The sequence below is a fragment of the Acipenser ruthenus genome, chromosome 29, assembly GCF_902713425.1.
Source record: "Acipenser ruthenus chromosome 29, fAciRut3.2 maternal haplotype, whole genome shotgun sequence".
Classification (NCBI taxonomy): Eukaryota; Metazoa; Chordata; class Actinopteri; order Acipenseriformes; family Acipenseridae; genus Acipenser; species Acipenser ruthenus.
The window spans coordinates 19,030,971-19,048,159 of record NC_081217.1 but is presented as its reverse complement, the minus strand read 5'-3'; the positions used below and the strand labels follow the sequence as shown (position 1 = coordinate 19,048,159).

The 17,189-nt window shown below is 41.6% G+C and overlaps 1 protein-coding gene across 1 annotated transcript; it reads right to left on the bottom strand.

Moving 5' to 3' along the window:
• Positions 1 to 8,402: 8,402 nt before the first annotated feature.
• LOC117433153 (renin-like) lies at positions 8,403 to 15,365 on the bottom strand. The gene is made up of 9 exons (XM_034055219.3): positions 15,189 to 15,365; positions 13,715 to 13,862; positions 12,993 to 13,116; positions 12,432 to 12,550; positions 11,794 to 11,990; positions 11,279 to 11,401; positions 10,873 to 11,017; positions 9,715 to 9,813; positions 8,403 to 9,454 (listed from the first exon to the last, which is right to left on the bottom strand). The coding sequence occupies exons 1-9, from the start codon at positions 15,248 to 15,250 to the stop codon at positions 9,293 to 9,295; spliced, it is 1,179 nt and encodes a 392-aa protein (XP_033911110.1). The 5' UTR covers positions 15,251 to 15,365; the 3' UTR covers positions 8,403 to 9,292.
• Positions 15,366 to 17,189: the final 1,824 nt, after the last annotated feature.

Here is a 17,189-nt window from a genome sequence, read left to right as displayed (position 1 = left end):
ACCTGATGAAATGTGGGCAGCCTTTGCTTTTCCCTATTGTGATGGAAACTGTACTACAACCAGGGGTTCATTTGTGCTGGATCGCACTGGATCCCAGATCCAGTACCTTTTTGTCTGGCAGGCGAGAATGCTAAAGTTTGCAAATAATAAGCCATATGGAGAAGAAGAAGAAAAAATGTTTTTTTGTTGCAAAAAAAAGAACTCTATGTACATAAAATGCACAATACAAAGCGCTCTCCTGTTCTATGTACTGTAACTATATATGCTAAGATACGACGCCTATGAGCATTAAAAAAAAAATGACACTCCAAACAGAAAACCAAAAAACTAGCGCTCTTAAGAACAATAGCATCGTTGCTCCTGTTCATTGGACTAGTCGGCCCGCCACTGGTACTGTTCAACCTCCTCCTTCGTCTTCATATTTATAAAACACTCTCAAAACTCCAGCACTGTAACCCTCTCTAAACATTTCTCTCCAGCGCTGTCTTTACTTAGCACTTTTATAATGAGCGCTAGTGTAAACACTCCATTCTGAGCTATACAGAGCTTTCATTAACAATGACCACCAGCATAAATATTCTGCCCTCTCCAGCAGCATTACTCTTTAAGTTTAACTGTGCATACCGATGCTACATGTTCACCACAAACTCTTGGCGAAACAAAGTGGAAAAAATGTGTTGTCAAGCACATAATTTTGGCACTCTGCAAAAACGTTATTTGAAGCTTAACATTTTTTTAAATGAACAGTAATTACAGCTGTTTCTATAGTCCTTTTGAGAGCAGTGCTTTAATGAAACCAGCTTCAATGAACAAATGCATGTCAAAAATAAGGATATCTAAACACTGGATAATTTAATCTAGCTATGCTTCATATTACAAGTGCATTGTAAGCAGTGTCCCGTCCTGCCTGCTTTCCAGCAGGTGAGCTGCAAGACCAAACCAAACTTCTGATGCAAAACAGTAACACATTATGCTGGTCATATATATTTGCTCATGTTGGAATACTTGTCTGTTTGCGCCATTTTATGACAAGCGGTACAGTATCCCGCAGTTCATGCTGAAATGTGTCCCAATCGATTTTAAAGGGTTATAACCAAACCTTAGACAATCATGACATTCTCAGGTCTTGTTCACACCACTTCCTTCGCTCAAGTCCCCTGGCCACTGACCATTACATATATTACAATGCCCATCAGTAATGTCTTATCAGACTGTGGTTGGTTCACCTTTTGTTTTAGGTGCCACCTTCACTCTTTTGGACGAACTTCCCGCAGGTTTTGGTGGGTCGCAGGTGGTGTTTGAACTGCACGCTAACAGAATGCAGCCTGAGCTGGAGTCTTGTTATGCTGGAGCACATGTGACTCAGTGGACGTACATGACAGATGGTAAAGCCACATTACAGAGGGTGATTCGTAATTCATACCCTAGAGTGTGTGTAATGAGGAACTGTAGACATCCGGCCTCATTATCCTTCTTTGCATATCATCCTCCATGTACCCTCAAGTTTTCACGATGCTCTGAAAATGCTGTGCGAATTATGAATCATCCTGTGCTATACAACCCATCATTTTGTATCATAACACTCTCTTGAGAAAAAAAAGAGACTCCAGGGCAATAAATCGTTTTCATATGTAATAAACTGACTATCCCTCCCATTCCTGTTTACATGGTGCTCCCAGCATGCTCTTGGCCCTTTCCACAAACATTTGAAGAGAGAGAAATGTTGGTAATCTGATGAGCCATGGCAAGACATCAAAATCTTCCTTCTCTAAGAACTCTTTATTTCATATGCTGATGTGTTGGCATTCTGTATGCCGGCTCACATTGGACAACTATGGACTGAAGTATATCCTCTCACATTACAGTGGGATTTGCATTATTAAAAAATAAATCAGTTGTCTCGTTACATGTGATATCTCCCATGTGCGAACACTGAGATGGAGCAGACTCGAGGTTACTTCTGTTTTAATGAGTTGTCGACGCCTGCGTCTCCCAGAAGATGTTTGTTGCAAGTGAATGCACAATTTTCTTTATGAAATGGATATGAACTAGCCCGACGTATACAAAGAAGATTGTCCCATCTCTCCGGACAGTCGCACCCACTAATAATTTGGCATTGTCTTGATGCTAAATGTTGATTCAATCAGATGCAGGAGTTAACAGAGTAGTAAATAGAAGTTTATGTGCAGTGCAGTAACTGAGGAATCATAGACTTTACTGCATGACAATCCATTTGGTCCAGATGCATGCTGTGTTTCATACCCTCCACATACGAAATATCTAGGTTTTGTTTCTTCTTCTTTCTGTTTCTATTTATCTCTATTTCTCTGTTTACGGGAAATGAAAACAGGAAACAGCGGCTAGAACAAAAAGCAACTGCCGTTGCTCACGACCGTCAGTGGTTACATTAGGATCAGTGGTGTTGTCTTAAATCGGAAGGCACTTAAACAAGAATCGTTCGACAAATTCACATTTTATTTGCATACTGAACTTCTAGGAATGCATATAATAGGTCATGCATTTATCTCATTTCTACAAGTATTTCCACAAAGTGTCTTTCTCCATCTTGTCGTAATCCATTACTTTAAGAGCAGGGCCGGATTATTCCATCACTGGGCCCTAGGCAAGCACACACTTGCGGGCCCCCTACCCCTGAACAAACAGCCACACACACATATACATACATACAAACATGCATATACACGTACACACATTATAGCCTTCAAACTAGCCCTACACCCTTTTACAACAGGTATAGTTCTCAGTTTTAAGTTATTATGAACGACTGAATGAATCTGACAGACAATTAAACTGTAGGGGACGTGCTACATAAAAAAAAACTGAAGCCTAGGTTAAATCCTGTAGCAACTCCACAATGACTTTTCCTGATTTTCTGAATAAACAGGCAACAGTTATTATTATTATTTATTTCTTAGCAGACGCCCTTATCCAGGGCGACTTACAATTGTTACAAGATATCACATTATACATTATTTCACATTATAAAGCTATCACATTATTTAATTATTTTTACATACAATTACCCATTTATACAGTTGGGTTTTTACTGAAGCAATGTAGGTAAAGTACCTTGCTCAAGGGTACAACAGCAGTGTCCCCCACTGGGGATTGAACCCACAACCCTCTGGTCAAGAGTCCAGAGCCCTAACCACTACTCCACAGCTTCATATGGAGCACCATATGAAGCTGATAAAGGTAATATATAGAAGGCTGTAAAATAATTCTGACCGTCACAAACAGGCTTTTCAGGCTTTGTAAAAAAAAAAAAAAAGAAAAGCACACAGACAGGATCGTCGCTTCAGAAATTGCATTGATTTACTACAGAGTGACTCATCACCACAGCTACTTGTCTCAGGTAAGATTAGCCTCTAACTACCATGATATAGCTACTATTTTTCTGGCTTGCGAGTTCGATTGCTAGAAATATCAAGAGCACAATATTGTGTATACTGCATGATTATTGATTTGTACAGAGATCTGGTGGTATTGTGTTAAACTGTATTACAGTATAGTGCAGTTTTGATAGAGCAAGGCTGACTGAGAAATATGTCCAGGTTTGGTCTGTGGAAAATGTGGCAACCCTAATGGCACTGTGTTTTAGATCTTTTTCATGTTCAATTTTAAGTATGTGCTATAATTTAATAAATATAATTGCCTCATACTTTAATTTAAAAAAAATGCTCTTATAGCCTTATTAAAGGCGATTGCGGTATACCATGGTTAGCTTAGTGAAAGCACATCAAAACAACATGTCAAACTTTGCAACAGCACAATGCAATCACCAATGGGAAGTTAAATCAAGTATGATTGATATTTATTTCTTAGCAGACACCCTTATCCAGGGCGACTTACAATTGTTACAAGATATCACATTATTTTTTACATACAATTACCCATTTATACAGTTGGGTTTTTACTGGAGCAATCTAGGTAAAGTACTTTGCTCAAGGGTACAGCAGCAGTGTCCCCCCCCACCTGGGATTGAACCCACGACTCTCCGGTCTAGATTCCAGAGCCCCTAACCACTACTCCACACTGCTGCCCTGATGATCAAAGCAAACCTCGGCGGTTTCTTTCAACGCAACCTTTCGTGCTGCATTTTTGGCTCAATTTCAAAAAGGTAACCCTGCAAACCACAACAAGCGAGCGACTTAACAGTTATGCAAATGACTCGTTAGCAGGTGTGGTTGTAGAGCTTTTAACCTCTTCACCTCGACAGGGGTCAGAATCCGTTATCCGCAGTGTATCACACAATACTGTTGCATAAATAGAAGTGAGACGACCAACATATACATGTTGACTTTACATTTTACCTTGAATTGCAGCCCCTACATTATATTACAACTGAGGCTGACTCAATATTCTTTTTGAGCAGTAAGCTTGCGGGGGCACAGTAATAGTATATACACTTTATAACACAATACAATTTTTATACCTGCAAAATGTAGGTCTAATTTTGTACAACGTGTATGTGTATTTGAATAAATAATGAGGTATCAAGAATAAAACTGATTTAGGACATAAAAAAAAAAAAAAAAACATTGTAATTAAATTGCTTTATTACATTTGGATCCACTTCAAGAAAATATTCATTTAACGCTCGTTATAAACTACAAATCTGGTGTTGGTTCACTTGTTACCATGAACAGGCATTTAAGTGGAGAAGCTGACTGTATATAGCCATGGGCAGGGGGCAGGATAGCAGGAGCTGGTTGGGGGGGAGGAGGCAAACTCTTTCTCACAGCAGGGACATAATGGATTGAGGTGAGATATCAATCCTTTCCTTGCTGATCATTGGACCTATTGTTTATCGAAGGACAAACAAGATACTAGCTATTCGATTTAACTGGTATTGGAAGCGCCTAAAATATGCTTGATGTTTAAGTCATTTGATCTAAGGTTAAATTGAGTTCCTTGCAAGAACCACCGCTTTGCTTAATTAGTGGATTCTTTATTAATGTTCATACTGAATTCATATCTATATGAAATGTTATAATTTTCCTAAAAAAGGACATTGTTAATAATGTTGGACGTGCACTGTACACATTCCACTGTATGACTCATCAAACAGACTAACAGCTGTATTGCACAAGACTACGCAATAGTGAAGCAGATATGATTATCATTCCTAATACATCCAAATCCTAGCAATACATTTGTGATTGGGTGTGACAATCTGGGGGTACATGTTTCACACTATAAGGGAACAGTAGGTGGTCTACATTGTTTTGTAGATCTATAGACATGTCATTGTCCAAGCATATATATTTTTTTCTTGTAGTAATATAATCTGGTGCAGGTGGAGAATGCAAACCACTTGGGTAACGTGTAATAGATCATAAAAGGAGGAAATATGCACTGTATGCTCACAAAGTTCAAAATGCAAATGGTGTAAGCTTTTCACACAGAGCAGATGTTACAAAATGCAAGCAGTTTCCCTAGTGAATTCAGATGAAAGTCACCACATAAATGTTTTTTTTTTCTTTTACAGCCAACTGTAGTGATTTATTGATGGATGTGGTGTTTTTAGTTATATTATGCTATTGTGTGTTGTTGCTGATGAGAACCGCACTGGCGCCATTCTGTCTGACTTGGGAATCGCTGTCTCACTGCTCACACGCTGCATCTGCTGCTGCTGAGTCACGTCGCCACCTGTTCTGTCTCTGACTCGGGAATCGCTGTCTCACTGCTCACACGCTGGATCTGCTGCTGCTGAGTCACGTCGCTGCCTGTTCTGTCTCTGACTCGGGAATCGCTGTCTCACTGCTCACACGCTGCATCTGCTGCTGCTGAGTCACGTCGCTGCCTGTTCTGTCTCTGACTCGGGAATCGCTGTCTCACTGCTCACACGCTGCATCTGCTGCTGCTGAGTCACGTCGCCACCTGTTCTGTCTCTGACTCGGGAATCGCTGTCTCACTGCTCACACGCTGGATCTGCTGCTGATGAGTCACGTCGCTGCCTGTTCTGTCTCTGACTCGGGAATCGCTGCCTCACTGCTCACACTCTGGATCTGCTGCTGCTGAGTCACGTCGCTGCCTGTTCCGTCTCTGACTCAGGAATCACTGGCTGCTCACTGCTTCCACGCTGGATCTGCTGCTTCCGCTCTGTCTCTGACTTGTGAAACCATATAGATGGGGGAAGTTGAATGATGCTGACGCTAGAACAAGTGCTGTTGGTAGTAGTTCTGGGAAAGTGATTTAACAATAGGACTGTCTCTCCTTCTAACTATGCTTAACAAGCACTGTATTGCAATGTAGTGCCTTTTCATTTAGGCTGTTGGCTTCCTGGCCTTTTGTTTTCACTTCAGATAATAGGTATGACCGCTAAGCCCTAAGAGGAGAGTCCAGGTGCCAAAGTTGCTCATATAACTTATAAAGCCTTCATAGGCATGTTTAGACCATTTTATGATTGACAGCTTAACATTTTGCTTCCAACTATAGCAATTTGTGGACTCCATAGTAGATACTTACAATATTTATTAATAATAATAATAATAATAATAATAATAATAATAATAATAATAATAATAATAATATATGAAATTATTTAATGCTAGACAAGAAACATACACCTCTTCATAGAGAGGGCCCTATTCGCAAAACTCATGAGTAATTTTAAGATTTAATAACGGATAACGGCAGTAGAGTTTCATATTAAACTTTAATGATACTCATAAAAACAGACCCAGAGTGAAATCCACAACTGGATTGACACCAGCGGGAGCAGATCCCTCAGAAGAAATATTCCAAATATTTTGGAGACACTTTGAGAGTGAAGTAAACTCTTGGCGGCTCTGCTTTTTATAAACACCAGGGCCTCATTTCCAAAGGAATATATTACTTTCTGTGATTTAGAAAATGACTTCTACATCTAAAGCAACACGAATCCAATACATTTATATCCATCGTTTTCTTTAGATTCCAGATTTATCATACACGGATAAGCCCTGAACCGAAAGGAAAACTACAGCCTATGACTTAATAAAAATCATTCTGTTTGCGCAGCCAAAATCCCGTTCTTGGGTAGAGAGCAGCCCCATCTGGAGGTAAAATATTGAACTGCATTACTTGATAAGTCACTCTTACAATTCCATTCCATTCCATTCCACATTTGCCTGTACTGCAACTGAAATACCGTGGTCTTGCAAAACTTCTCTATGATCCAGCAAACGCACATGCAGTCAAAATACCGTTCTCTCTTAAATTTGCCATGGGGATATGGTTCAGGCATCCTTTATGCGTGGGGCAGGGGTTTACTGCTGTGATCAAACCTCTCACAACATGAACCGAAGCCATCTGCTGCCGCCTTCTGTCCAAGAAATACCACAGTCCAAGATTCGGTTAAAATAAATCTAACACATACCTTAACGATAACACACCCCACTCCGACTGCACATCAGGGTCCAATTACAGTGGCCGGTTGCCAGACAATCGGCTCTACAGCGATGCAAATGCACAGTGGCGCAGAGTAGACGGAGTCCCAGAACGGTCTTCTTCTGTCTGCTTCTCAGTTTTACAACTCGTACATTCTTGCATTTTCTAAAGCCTGTCTTAGGGTTCTTGAGAAAGAAAGACTTTGAAAAAGAGGTGTGTCTCTCTTTCCTCTAATTCCTTGACAGAAGTTGCTTGTAAAAAAAGTTTTTCTATTTGTTGCCTTTGGAGTTTTGTTCCATAGATTTAAAAAATGTTCCCTAATCTTGCTCCTACATATATATTTTGTCGCCCCCCTAAGGTGTAACTAATATATACAATAGATCAAATGAACTCAAGACACTACTTCAAACTAAGCACAGAGAGAAGAACAAGAAATGGAAGTTTAGAACAGAAGGTAGGAAGCACTTTTTTTTACAGTTATAAAAGCATAGACTAGCCTAACAGGTGAAGTAGTAGGATCTAAAAGACTGGGAACATAACAAGAGACTAGATTACGTGATTTTAAATGAGTCGTCCGCCCATTGGGGAGTATGGTGTGCTAGCAAGTGACGAGTCTTGAAGGGCCAAATGGCCTTTTCTCATTCCCAAACTTTTCATATATTCTTATGCTCATATGTCCTTATAATTTGTTCAACAACCCTCTGGTGGTCAAACAGTGCCTTACAGAGTGTCTGTCACAGACATTATCCTTCACATATCATCCTCCATGTAACTTGCAGTTTTCATGGATGCTCTGACAATGTTGTGTGAATTATGATTCACCCTTTATATACACATACAGTATACACACATACACAGCGACATATATATGTATATACTGTACACACACACACACACACACACACACACACAGAACATTCTAATTAATTTAGTATTATCACCATTTGACACACAACAAGTATGTACATATACTGTATGGCATGCTATTGTTAACAAATGTGGTTAGAGGAGTCTAACATTGTTTCTTGTTTGTTTTATTTCAGACAAAAATTATACTACTAACGAGATGAAAAAAAATCACTTTGAAAATCTAGCCCCTTTAGTTAGTTTTAGCAATAGGTGACATTTAATACTTAGCATTACCTTCTGAATAAATTAAATGGTACAAAATGTTCAGAAACAAGTATCTAATTATAATAGTCATTGACAGAATTTGGCCTGTGACAATGTGGAGGGTGGGGCAGTTTGAATTGAAAAAAGATTGTAGAGAGACCAAGAGAAAGAAGAGAAAGTGATAAACGAGGGACGTGATATAGAGAGGGGGAAAAGAAGCCAGATTTAGGATTGTTTTTTTACACCATGTCTATTTTAGTAACATTTAAGTCATTTAATTGAACAATTTATTACATATGGGAATCACCTTTTTTTTTTAACTAAAAGTTAAATAAGTTAGCATGTCAGTTTTCATAGCAAAGCACTGATATGTAATATTCTAATTGTCAACATAAGTATTACAAAAGACTCTGCAAAATCAAAAAGCTTAGCAGTGAATTCTACAATATGTATACTAAGAGCCCAATTCAATGAACTCTCAGCTTCTGTGAGAGAATGAGATTAGACTACAAGGTGGCATGACATACAGAATTTACTGCAACAACGTTCAACTATTTTACGATAATGACAACATGCCTAATACCACTAGATGTTTTCAGCACAGTTGTTTTGTTTGGTTATTTACTGCTATAACAACAGTAGCACCACAATTGAATCTAAGGGGAAAGCATGGACTAAGGTGGTCTGCTCCGAGCACATTTGGGGAAGACTTTAAGAGAGGACGGCGGTTGTGACAGTGAGAGTGGTGTTCTATTTTATTTTTAGAGGAGAGGTTCCTCTCCTCTCAGACAGCCCGTGCAAAGCCGATTCGGTTGTTCCTCCGGTCGAACTCCACATAGTAGCGGCTGATGAAGTTGGCACCAAGGACCCAGATGGGACCAGTGGGCGGGGGCACATCCAGACCTGAAAAAGTCACCACACACAAGTCCTCCCCAAACTTGGACTGCTGTTGGCAAGGAGGGGACAGGGAGGCAGTCAGTTTCACATAGAGACGAGCAGAGACTGTTATAACTGTACTCAACACTACTCAGCTCTATAGCATGTTTATAATGAGCCCTAGTCTAAACACTAGTCATCACTCTGTACCTTAATAGTAATGAGCACTAGTCTAAACACTCCATTCTCAGCTCTCCAGCTCTGTCATTACCAGCACTGGAACACTGAGAGAAATATAAGGAGAAACTAGGTTCAGCAGCATCAACATACCCAGTGAATGTAATCTTCCCCAGTCAGTTCATATTCATGACCTCCGAAGCTGAAGGAGATACTGGGCAGGGACTTCACTCTGCCGCAGTCTACCGTGTACTGTAAACAGGAGAGGGTAGAAAGATAAGCAAGCAGTCCTATACACAATAATACAACGATACGATAAATGATACAACTTATCAGGAACGCTAAAGAAGGCAGAGCCAGGATTGACAACTGCCCGCTTGTCCACAACTTTCACCTTCAAATTTATGATTTAATCTGAATTTATGGATGGATCCATTTGTACTCAGAATAAACACTTCACTACTTTGCATATCCAGTTATAACAGATAGCGTAGCATATTCAAGAAGTTAGGTTCTGCCCTGGGGAATATGAAGCACACTGACAAGTGTAGCGCTTTGATGAGATGAGCATATTCTTTTTTACGTAATTGCTCACACATGAGTCACTTTTTGCTCCCTACACTTATTCCCATCAGTTACAGATATTTTTCATGTTTATGAACTGAGCTTTGGCACAGTGGTGGAATGGGACCATATGTCATAGTTTATGGAAATTAATGTGTAGCTCTTCAACAGATCCCTGCAAAGAGCTGAGCTGTGAAACCAAACGCTTGATCCAGGAGGCCAGCCCAGTACGCAAAATGAAAGCTCCCTTTCACAGCAAACCCACATTCCGGTAAAAGATTTCGAAAGCCCGGTAAAACTGTGGGAATAGAGAGAGTCCAAGACTGGCAAATTACCAGGTACATTTAATATGGAGGGCTTTTGTAAAAAGGAAGGGTGCCATGCTTTTTTTCAACTACTTTCCCAGTGAGTTCTTTAAAAAGTTGTTAAAACAGCAAATTCGACATGTCACCAAAACCTCCACAATAACAGAGTTGATCTTCTGAGATTCATTCTTTTTTTAATTGGTTTTTATTTAAGGAATTTACCCATGACCAGAAACATGTGTTAATTGTTTACATTTATTAAATAAGCATTCTGACACTTCCCTCTACTACAAACATCAAATTTGTTGATAATAATTCATGGAACAGCAAAGACTTAGGGCTTAATGAATAACACTTTGTTATTGTATAACTGTTTTGTAATTCCTAAAATGTTCCAGTAGAGCTAATTGAAAGTATCGATTGAATTGCCCTTTTTGCTTACCTCTCCCTCTGCCAGTTCAATCGCTCCAATGGCTTTCATTAGAATTGACACGGAGGAGGCGGGGCCTGTAATGTAGGAGGAGCCGGTGTCAATCACAGCCGTGCAGCCTTCTTTACAGAACAACAGCTCCACGCCCACTGACACCCTGCAAGAGAGGGGGAGAGAGAAGGTATGAGAGAAGGGGGAGAGGAAAAGCAAAGGGAGGTCAGAATGAGAGAGGTATGTAGGGGAACGAGGGGGAGAGGATGTGTCAGAGAGGGAGGGAGAGAAGGTATGAGAGAGGGGGAGGGGGAAGAGACCGAGGGACTGGGGCCAAAGAGATAGTGTCTGAAACAATGTCAGAGAAAGGATTTATGATTTATGGAAGCTGCTATTGATATAGTACTTATATGAAAATGTTTCCTACCCTTTCATCTGGATCTCCCACTTCCCTTTCTTGCTGGTGCTGATGTAGTTGAATTCTCCAGTGTAATAGATGGGGTCTGTGCCCCCAAGCACAATCTCTCCACCTGGCTTTTTGTGGGGGTCCCTGCCACACAAGTGAAAACCTTTTTTTTTTAAAAAAGCCTCTTTTTGGAATGCATATTGCTTGTGTTTGAGGTTTAAACTGGAAAGACAGTCACTCCGTTTTAACCTCCAACTCACTACGGAATGGGATTGACCCCAGGAAACCCACACAATTCCCAAGAGATAGTTTTGATGCTACCAAATTCAATCTTGCAATAATTCAAGCTGGATCATATTTAAATTATGAACACATTATATTTATCACATTCTTTTAAGATCATTTCTATCTTTTGTAATGTAATGCATTTTTTAAAAATGTTATAACTTGTACTCACTAAGAGTTATGCCCTAAAGACAATGTGGTTTTGTAGGAAGTTATCTTGAGAAGTAATCATAGAGGAATTTAAAGCATACCTGCTATAATACACTGAGAAGACCTCCTCTTTGAGACTGTGCTGTGACAGGATCTGGTCGAAAACGGGGGTGATCCCGTCAATGGCCGAGTTGGGGTACCCCATCCCCAGAACTCCATCAAACTTGGCAAAGATGAAGGGCAGAGCGGGTAGAGCCGTAACTTCAGCAAACACCTGGATCACAGGGATCCCTCCCACCTGAAGGGGGCGACAGGGAGTCGTGAGAAACAGGACCCTTTTCACAATCATTTATGTACCTTATGCAGCAAGATGTTGCTTGCAGGCAACATTTTGTTCTGTCGTGAATTTCATTTAATCATTTTTTCTGGTTTATCTTGGAAGGTGCAGCTGTGAAGAATGAGAATCCAGTAATATCAAGGAATAGTTAAGATGATGATGCCAGATGTTGCCTGCAGGAGTCAGGAAATTAGGATGCAGCATGGTGTGGCCTAGCGTGTCTAACTACCTGGCAGTAAAATATTGAAGTCCACAGTAAACTCAAGTATGATCCCACAAAGGTTATGTTCAGTACCTTTAAGGTTAATGAATGGATCGGCACAGTAAGACAACTCAGGATGCAGTAAAAGTGATTGAATAAGTTCCATGCGTTTTGGGACCCTTTCAGTTTTCTCAGCTTACCACCACCAGGTCTTGACTGAGGAACCCCCTGACGTTGCCAGAGCCATACTGAATCGAGAAAACTGTCCCGTTCTCTATGTGTGTGTTGGACTTGGAGGAGTCGTATCTGTTGTGTGAAACTGGGGAAAGCAAATAGATTCGAGTTATTGATTTATTCAGGACTAGTGGCATGGTAGACTGCAGATAATTCAAATCTACAAATCCAACATCCTGACCAATTTGCATAGTATATGGAATATGCATTTTGTAAAATACTGTATGTATTGTCATCCAATACTGCTCTCTAGGGGTAATTGTGGGGGGAAATGCTCGTAATTAATAAAACTCACAGTACTGTATTTCACAATATTTGATCTTATCTTTCTTCCACACAGTATTAATGGAAATGCCACATATTGTGTAAAACGTTACACAGTGTTATGTTGGGCGCTCAGTATAGAGAGCAGTCTGTGGGAATCTGTGTGTGTGTGTGTGTGTGTGTGTGTGTGTGTGTGTGCTATATCAGTCTCTTATGTGTATCAGTATGGATGGAATGTGCAGCTGTGCTGCATCAGGACTCACAGCAGGCAGTGTACAGGGGAGAGCAGCTGTAGGATGGCACCCAGAGGTTGGAGGAACCGGTGTCAAATACCACGTTGAAAATCTGGGGCGGGGAGCCGATACTGATCTCTCCGAAATACTGAGTCTGGAGCAAAGAGACGAGAAAGAGAGGAGACAGCGAGAGAGAGTGAAAGAGAGAGAGGGAGGTAGGAGAGAGAGAGGGAGGAGGAGAAGGAGAGAGGGAGAGAGAGGGGGGGAGGGATGGAGGAGGGGGAGAGAGAGAGAGGGAGGGAGGGAAGAGAGAGGGAGGGAGGAGGGGGAGAGAGAGAGGGAGGGAGGAGGGGGAGAAAGAGAGAGAGGGAGGGAGGGAGGAGAGAGAGAGGGTGGGAGGGAAGAGAGGGAGGAGGGGGAGAGAGGGAGGGAGGAGGAGGAGAGATTGAGAGGGGAAAGGTGGAGAGAGAGAGGGAGTGAGGGGAGAGAGAGAGAGGGAGGGAGGGAAGAGAGAGGGAGGGAGGAGGGGGAGAGAGAGAGAGGGAGTGAGGAAGGAGAGAGAGAGGGGGAGGGAGGGAAGAGAGAGAGAGGGAGGAGGGGGAGAGGGAGAGAGAGAGAGGGAGGGAGGAGGGGGAGAGAGAGGGGGAGGGGGAAATCAGATTTAATACCTACATTTACAAACCTATACTCTGTGACCTTTTTTAAATAAAGTTATTACAAAAGCAGAGCGAATAGCAGGTTTATGGTCTCACATCATAGTAGTTGGTGAGTGGGGTTGTCCCGTTGCTAGGGTGTGGATTCACAGCTTCCTTCAAGCTCAGTTCCGCAAAGACCTCTGCTGGCGTCACTCCCATGCCCCGCAGGGTCTCCCGCACCGAGGGCATCTTCCTCAGAGCGATCCTGGAGAGAGAGAGAGAGAGGGGCTTGGTCAGGAGGTTAGGACCCGGCTGCTCTAAACCACAGTCAGACAGCTATTGCTTAGATCCGGAAGGGGGAAATCTGGTCCATCCAGACCCAGTACTTACTGTATTCCCATCTCCATTTCATTTCAGTATAAAACCCTGCTATTATAAAAGCGCATATACTTCTGTTAACTATAAATATAATGCAGTCTAGATATGAGATGTACAACAACACTAGCACAATTATAATTCAAAACCTGCAAAATGTACATCTACAGCTATGACCAAAAGTTTTGTATCCCCAAAAATTTTAGGATTGAGACATCATCATAATAATAATAATAATAATAATAATAATAATAAGAATAATAATAATTAAAAAAAACACTATATGAATATAATTTAGATATTTTATTTAACATCATGTAATCAAATACACTACAATGTGATATCGCAAAAGTCTAGTATTTCATGTTAGATTTCGAGAGGTCACATTTTTTAATTTGTCGGTTTTTTTACTGAAGTATAGGGAAACTACAAAGCGGTATGTAATTCAGTATGTTAACATAACATTATTCAGCAGGTTTCATTCGACTTGATGAAGCACAATGAGTTCATTCTATAAGGTGATGCAAAACTTTTGGCCATAGCTGTATTTCAGTTTGCTTGCATTGTAATACCAGCAGATGTCAATATAATACTGTATCAATACTGATTAGGATTGTCCAGACTGACTCTAAGCTGCCTACAGTACTGTTCCCTGTTGAATTTCTGTGTGAGCGCAATGTGTGTGATTTTTTTTTTTATATGCCCTTCAAAATGCAAAGCACCAAAAATGTGAAACAGTTCTCTCATCACATCACCCAAACAGTCTGATCCAGCCTAACCCCTCTGAAAAATCTTGGCATTAAAGGATAAAAACACATTCCCTTTTGAGGTTAAAAATTAAATATTCTGAGAATGTGCCCTTGTTTTGGTCACATTCACTGCTGATGCTGCACATCTGTAAAACTACTCAAAGTTAATTTGTTCTGGAATCCAATTTGGTATTGTGGAATACGGCTGACCGTGCTGCTCACCTCCCAGTCCCTCGGCTCAAATCAGGGGTACACAATCTCGCTCTTTTGAAATCCGCCCCCCCCCCCCCTGGTCTTATATCCTATATTACATCATTAAATAAACTAATCAGTTCATTAATTCAATCGCAGCCTGGGAACAAGCTCAACCCACTCCTCCAGGGTATTGTGGTGTTTCACTTTATAAAACCAGCAACATGCAGATAAAACTGGAAATGAATTGGATATAAATTAGCAAGTGCCCTTACCTTGTGATGGCCTGGCTTGAGCTGATTACCAGCGCCAGCAGGAAAGCAGCCCAGCAGCGCATTGCAGTTTGGGTTTGTAGTGTAGAGATTCAGAACGACCAAGCTCCAAAAGTCTACGTCTCTGATAAACTGCCTTTCACGCTCTTCCTTTTATACCATCGCTCTCCTGCGTTCGGCTGTGACCCGCAGGCCCAAGTTTCAGTGTGCCCCCTCCGAGCACCAGCCCCTCCTTGCTGGATCAGGCCCAGAGCAGGGCAACCTAGGGGTCGCGCTGAGACAGAAAGCAGTGACGGAGAGGCCTGTCAGAGGTCCACAGACTGCACTGCTTCAACGGGAGGTGCCCCTCATCGCCTGGGGTTGGGAAGCTGGCAGTGAAACCGTGCAGTCAGAAAGAGATTGAGAGAAATGGATATTTTACCCCAAATGCCCAGAGGTGAAAGAGCTATTGCATTTAAAGCTAGTGGTTAGAGCTGAGGGATTGGGAGGGTAGCAGTGTGGCCTAGTGGTTAGAGCTGAGTGACTGGGGGGTTGCAGTGTGGTCTCTGTGATTAGAGTTTAGGGACTGGGACTGGAGGGTAGCAGTGTGGTCTCTGTGATTAGAGCTTAGGGACTCATAATCCAGATAGCTTCTGCATTCCCCTAACTGAAGGTACATGGCTGTTGCCAGTGGCAGTAACCTTACCAGGACTAAACAAACACTGTCTCCTCAGATGCATTGCTCTCTGGGGCTGTCTCATATAATACAGGGTTCCTGGGAGGGGTCTTAGTCTTGTTCTCACAGCTGAGCAGCTTTCTTCTGGGATTAATCAGAGGGCCTGCAGCTAGAAGGAGCTTGGCTTCACAGGCCTCTGATGCACAACACAAACTGGTAATATTCTGCTGATGTTTCAGCAAGCGGAATATTTATCAGGCCATTTGTGTAACTTCTGGTACTCATTTGTTTTCACATAATTGGCCCCTCTTAATCTTGTACTGTATGTGATGAATGAATGGCTTGTTTCTTGAATTACGGTGTTTCGCTGTTCCAGAGATCTGGAGTAACTCGAGTGCTCTGCAGAAGGAGCGAAGGCTGCTGTTTAGATTATGCAGACAGCCTGGATAAGTAGAGATTAGATAAAACAAGAACATAGAGGAGGGACCCATTGAAGCATTTCCAGACTTTGTCCCTTTTAAGCCCCTTTCACAATGGCACTCCTACCCGGGTCCGGACCCGGGCTCTGGTGTGAAACCACGTACCTGGGTCATCGATGTGGGTCGACGTGCTTTGACCCGGGTTGAGCGAGACAAAATGCATGATGGACGTTCTTTAGCTGACAAAATAATAAACAGCCATGCCTGTGTGAAGGTTTCACTTCTGCAAGGAACCTTTCTGTTTATTCTGTTTAGCCATATTTTTGTTGCTTGAGACACAGCATGAGCCAGATTGCAGCAGGGATGTAGAAACATTTGCTCTAATCATTTGGGCCGACGGTTCAATCCAGAGAAGCTTGGATGGAAGCGTCTGTAACAAGCTGCTTCCGGGGAATTGATACACGCATTGTGTACTTGCGTCTGTCACCCAGGTCTACCCTGCTTTATCAAAAGCAGTGTGAAATCACGTACCCGACCCGCATGACACAGGGTCCTGAACCAGGTAGGTTCCGACTCGGATAGAGCATGCCAGTGTGAAAGGGGATCATTAATATATAAAATGGTAGCAGTGTCAGTCCAGAGATGATAGACAGAGAGAAGGAGATGGGATACCTTTTATTGCACTAAACAATAATTAATCACAAACTTTCAAGACCTCAAAGGTATCTTATTCAGGTGAAAATAGGAATGACAGATTGATGTTTAAATGATAGTACAAATGAAATAAATGTTTTATTGTTTGAAATAACTGGAAGCACTGAATTTTCTGCACTCACTCTCTCCCCTCCCTCTTTGCTGTGCTCTCTCTCTCTCTCTCTCTCTCTCTCTCTCTCTCTCTCTCTCTCTCTCTATTTCTCTCACTGTCTTTCG

Bases quoted from the DNA above. Each gene is read 5' to 3' on its own strand.
- LOC117433153 (XM_034055219.3), bottom strand. From the start codon at position 15,250: ATGCGCTGCTGGGCTGCTTTCCTGCTGGCGCTGGTAATCAGCTCAAGC. The intron at 11,991-12,431 runs GTAAGCTGAGAA...CGCCCCCTTCAG, and splicing joins TCAGTCAAGACCTGGTGGTG to GTGGGAGGGATCCCTGTGAT. The intron at 9,455-9,714 runs GTATGTTGATGC...CCTTGCCAACAG, and splicing joins GGGAAGATTACATTCACTGG to CAGTCCAAGTTTGGGGAGGA.